This window comes from Lolium rigidum, chromosome 3, assembly GCF_022539505.1.
Source record: "Lolium rigidum isolate FL_2022 chromosome 3, APGP_CSIRO_Lrig_0.1, whole genome shotgun sequence".
Lineage (NCBI taxonomy): Eukaryota > Viridiplantae > Streptophyta > Magnoliopsida > Poales > Poaceae > Lolium > Lolium rigidum.
In genome coordinates this window covers 402,538,850-402,544,075 of record NC_061510.1, presented here as the reverse complement: position 1 = coordinate 402,544,075, position 5,226 = coordinate 402,538,850, and the positions used below count along the sequence as shown (strand labels likewise).

The 5,226-nt window shown below is 54.2% G+C and overlaps 1 protein-coding gene across 1 annotated transcript; it reads right to left on the bottom strand.

Annotated features, from left to right (window-relative positions):
- Positions 1-1,285: 1,285 nt before the first annotated feature.
- Positions 1,286-3,009, bottom strand: LOC124700950. The gene is made up of 3 exons (XM_047233018.1): positions 2,844-3,009; positions 1,897-2,397; positions 1,286-1,809 (listed from the first exon to the last, which is right to left on the bottom strand). Exons 1-3 carry the CDS (start codon positions 3,007-3,009, stop codon positions 1,286-1,288), a joined length of 1,191 nt encoding a protein of 396 aa, XP_047088974.1.
- Between the last annotated feature and the right edge of the window lie 2,217 nt (positions 3,010-5,226).

Sequence of the window (5,226 nt, the reverse complement as noted above, 5' to 3'; positions counted from 1 at the left end):
GGAACACAGTGTCAAGGAAGTTTCCTCTCGGGTAGTAGATGGACTTAAGGAGCCTAGCACACAGGCTATTGGGGTTAGAGATGATCCTCCAACACTGCCTAGCAAGCATAGCCTGATTAAGGAGTTTTAGGTCCCTAAATCCAACTCCTCCAAAGTTTTAGGTCCCTAAATCCAACTCCACCACCACCTCCACCACCTAAAGCACCGCAGTTTGACATCGACCCGGAAGCTGTGGAGAACGAGGCGTGAGAGGAGGCGGCGCTGGTGGACACCATAGCGGTGTTCCACGCCGCCACGGCGGAAGAGGCGCGGCGGCGCCGGACGGAGGAGATGGCCGAGCGGTGGCGTGCAGAGCGGCATCTCCTGCACATGGAGCGCCATCTCCAGCACCGTGAACGGATGGAGGCGATTGAGCAGCAGCGGCGGGAGGCGGTGGAGCGTCAGCAGCGGCAGGCGGCGGAGGAGCGTCAGCAGCGGGAGTCGGCGCTAGGGGCAATGGAGGCGGCCTGGAGGGCGTGGGCGGATGCGTTGGCGGCGGAAATGGAGGCGCAAATGGAGGAGGAGGAGGAGGACGATGACGACTTCAAGTGGTCCGACGACGACGGGCCGCACCCGGACGAGGCGGCGAATCGGCAACGAGGGCTCGTCGAGTCCTTCGAGTCAGAGAAGAAGCTTTGGGACGATGACGCGCTGCTGGAGCAACGGCGTCTGGCCTCCACCCTATGCAGAGAGAGGCGGCGCGCAAAGCAGGAGCTGCGGCGGAGGGGAGGCAACGACAGAGCGGGGCCGTCGAACGCACCGCCAGGCAATAGGCTAGGATTAGATAAAATCTAACGGTTTTCATTCAAACTTGTAATATATAGTCAAATTTGAATGAAACCCTTTATTTTCATACACTTTTACTTATTTTATTTGAGTTGCGTTTTTGGGACCAAACGCAGCACGAAGAAAACACGTCCTCGATCCAGGGCCATTTGGGGGTCGCGGCTGGAGATACGATGCGCAATGGAGCATATGGCGTGGTTAGTCGACGGTGGATGTGCCAGCGTTGCCGAAATACATGCTAGTAGCAAAGCTTATGCAAACAAAACCCACACAAATTGAGCACAGCTCATGACAAGTTCCAGTTCGTGCAGAGCACCGCACAGCTAACTCCACGCTACACGATTAGATAGATGAAAGGTGCAGAGTTCTCGCAACCCATCAATGTCGAGGTACCACTACATGAACGAACGATAGCGAGCGACGAACTGAGATTCTGCGCTACGAGCTCAAGATCCGATCACTAGAGCTTGAGCGGCACGATCTTGACCTGGTCCAGCACGGGGCCGCAGAGCGAGACGCCGTCGGTGGCCTTGGTGTGGTAGAAGGAGCTGTAGAAGGTGACCCTGGTCCTGATCCCTGCGGCGACGAACCTGAGGCTGGTGGGCTTGAACCCGCCCTTGCCCGTGGACTCGAACGGCACCTTCTGCGTGACGTTCCCGGCGAAGGCCTGCACCAGCATGGAGCCGTGGCAGCCGTTCTTGGCGTCGCCGACGACGAAGGACAGGTTGTAGGCGCGGTTGGGCACGGTGCGGATCACCTGCGCGATGGCGCTCTCCCGCCCCGCCACCAGCTCCACCGCGTACTGCCCGGCCGGGACAGAGAAGTGGGCGGCGTCGATGTAGCGCACCGCCTTGAGGGACTCGATGATCCAGCCCGGGAGGGGCGAGGTGGTGTCCTTCTGCTTCGGCGGTAGCAGCACGCCGACCGTGGAGTTCTTGAACACCTGCGGCCCGATCTCGAAGCCGTCGTTCTTGATGAGGTTGTCTGCAGCCGGCCATTACCAGTGTCAGAGATCATCTGCAAGGTGGCGCTAGAGCAGAGCATTTTCATGGATCTGTTCTGAGTTCTGACCTTTGGATGGGTACGGCGTGGGGAGCTCCTTGATGGCGACGGCGTCGAGGAGCGGGCCGCACGCGGCGTCCTCCTGGAGGCCGGGGTTGCTGAAGGTGACCTGCGCGACGGGGGAGGAGGCGCGGAAGCCCCACGCCCAGGTGTCCGCCGTGTCGGCGCTGTAGAGGGTGCGCACGGCGACGTCGGCGGGGGCCGAGAGCGAGGGGGAAACGGCGATGCGGAGGGCCTCGTCCTGCGCGCAGGTGCGGGTGGCGGCGAAGGTGAGCGCGTAGAACGCGCCGGGGCGCACGGACACGTTCTGGGACGCCGATGCGTGGCTGCCGAGGCGGAGCGCGTGCACGCCGTGCGGCACCGCGAAGAACATGCCGCCGGGCTGCGGACCGGCGGAGACGTACTCGACGTGGCCGACGAGCACCCACCCCGGCAGCGAGTGGCGGCCCACGATGAGGGTCTTGTTCACCTTCCTCGGCGCCGTCTCGAAGTTGCCGTTGATGAGCATACCTGGGACAACGCGCAAACATCAAAGATTAAAATAATTCTTCTTTTCGCGTGTGATGTTCTTGCACTAGGGATGAACAGAAATGAAATGTCAGCCAAGATTGCTGCATTGTTCCTACTGTTCAAACTCTCCAGATCAAGAACATACAGCCGGCAGTTCGTCCTAAACTCGCTATTAAATCACAGGATATTTGCAACAATCCACTGAAGGAAAGTGCCAAATCTGAAATGTTAACCGGATTATGCAACATTTTCCACATCCTGAGGTGGCTTGCAAGAATGCAGTTGCAGCAAAAGGGACACTAAAACAGAAACGAAGCTGCAAAACCGGGTCCCCGCTATCGTCTTTCCTCTTTGAGATTTTAGCATCAAACTAGGAACCCTCCAAGATTTTAGCATCAAACCAAAGGTAACAACAGTGAGGCGAGATGCAAGGAGTGATATGATACCTTCACCGTCCGGAATCGGACGAGGTCGTGCAGGGCCCGGTGCAGTGGGCAGGGCAGGAGCATGGGCCGGGGCCGGAGTCGGGGCGGTGACGGCGAGTGTGGCGACGGCGGAGGAGGCGGAGACGGAGAGCAGCGCCAGCAGCACGACACTCCATGGAAGCTCCATTGCTAGCTACGGAGGCTTGGGCTCTCTCTTTTGCTTTGGCTTTGGCTTGTTGCAGAGCTGCAGGGGGAGGGGTGCCCTGGCTTTTGTGAGCGAGATAGTGGAAGAATTACGCAGAGAACCAGCGTAGTTTGGATATTGCAAATTGAGCCCCAGTGCTAAACCACCCCAAGGTTTAAGGAGTTGTCCTGTAGACTTTCCATGGAGAAGAAGGGAAAACCGGACGAGTTTGTCAAAACCTTAAAATGAAGGGTGAGTTTGAGAATACTAGAAAGTAGGATGGCCAGAACATAATAGACCACGACCTTAATTGACTACTCCTTTGAGGCGCAGGAATCAGAGGAATGAATGTTACTGGCCGGCACTAATGTCTCCCGCGCAATTTTTTATTAGTTTCCCGCGCTCTGTTTGTTTCTGCACTGTGTGTACTGTGCAGACGACAGGTGCCCCCATCCTACTGCTCAACACCGTCCTTGGATTAAAATCTCCAGCGTAGTAAATGACTTAAACCCAAACGAGCCACCTGTAGAAGTAAACCACTATAGTACAGTCTAGAGCTACGATAAGCTGCCATCCAAGTAAAATCCAACGATGGAAAGTACACACATTTGGTGTAAGAGTAATAATATACAGCAATATAAATCAGGTTTACTATTCTTTCAACAACACAGAATAGAACACCATTCGAAAGAATGTTTATTAAAATTAAATGATTAAATAAATAAATGGCCCCGAATGCAAAGAATAGTTCAAATCACACATTACACATACATAAAATGAAATGAATAAAAAGGAAGACAAGCGGCCATAAATCTGCCACCTATGCACAGCAAGATCATCATAGAGCTAGATATGTGTCTCTTTATCTTAAATTTGCTGGTATGTGTGAAGAAATGCTCGTATCTGATCAGGGTTCTTGCTAGGTTTCTCACGGTTGTCCACATTGCCAAACTCGAAGAGAAGGTTCACATCCCTCTCATTCTCGATGATCGTATTGTGTAGAATCACACAAGCAGTCATGATCCTATGGAGGGATTTCTTATCCAAAAAAACAAGCAGGACCACAAATAATTGTAGATTTAGCTTAAAAAACATTGAAATCTCTCTATGCCTTTTTGAGCTGCTTCTTGACATTTTGCAAAGTTTGCTAGCATTTTGTTTGTTTGTGGGGGTGGTTATGGTCTCCGCAAATGTTGACCATGGTGGACTGATCCCGTCAGCAAGATAGTACCTCATGGAATAGTCATGTCCATTGACGGTGCCGCCGAGGATTATATCCCAATTTTGAAGCATGTGAGGATGAGGAATTGTTGAAGAAAAACTTCACGAGCACACTCCGTGCTGAAGTCCATGTATGGCTCCATGAAGAACTCATCTAAATTCATGTGAAATTTGTGATTTATTTATGCTATTTGATATATATTATTTTTTAGAGGTATTTGATATATATTCTAACCTCAAAAGGAAAAAAAAAGGACAAACAAACCTAGGAGGTCCAAATCGAGCAGACATGGCAGAAACGTTGGTCGACCGGGATGAAAACGAGCACGTATACCACGGCAGATACTGGTGGGCCGGGTTGGGAAGGCGTCCAAGGTAGGCTGCTCAGCCTAGAAACGGCTGGTTGCAGCAGTTATGAGCCCGTCGCCACCTCCTAGTGAGCTCAGCGTCAAATCCATATGGTGAGAGGCCTGGAGCAGTCGTGGCGGAAAGGGGAAAAGTGTTGTAACCTCCACTAGAGGGGAGAATGGAGGTGCAGACGGTGTGGGTTCTTCTCGGTGGCGCGACATGGCTGGAGCAGCTCACATGTAGGCCAGGAGAGGGAAACGGCGGCACGAGGGTTTCTAAGCACGGTCAAGTGAAATTTCAGGCGAGGAGCAGCGACGGCGGGAGGCAGCGGCCGCGGGGGAGGAGGCGAGCGACGATGTCCTCGTATGGATTGACGGCGGGGCTGGCCCGAAGGATAAGGCGGCAGAGAGAGGGCCATCCTCGCGTCTTTCAAGTCGTTGAAGCAGACCGAGGACGACGTCGCGCCCGCGATGAAGTCAATGAGGAGAAGTGGCGTCGTCGACCTCTCCATCCAACGAACGTCGATAGAGGAGGTGGGCCGCCTCTTCTTCGCGGAGGAGCGGCAGCGGCTCCTCGAGGACGCAGTAGAACGCTTAGCTATTTTCGTGGGGCTCCGCAGGATACGACGTCTCTGGGAGCGGAAAAGGGAGG

Excerpts from the sequence above, each read along its gene's own strand:
- LOC124700950 (XM_047233018.1), bottom strand. The coding sequence starts at position 3,009 with ATGGAGCTTCCATGGAGTGTCGTGCTGCTGGCGCTGCTCTCCGTCTCC. Across the intron at positions 2,398-2,843 it reads TCCGATTCCGGACGGTGAAG|GTATGCTCATCAACGGCAAC; the intron begins GTATCATATCAC and ends GCGTTGTCCCAG. Across the intron at positions 1,810-1,896 it reads CACGCCGTACCCATCCAAAG|ACAACCTCATCAAGAACGAC; the intron begins GTCAGAACTCAG and ends GGCCGGCTGCAG.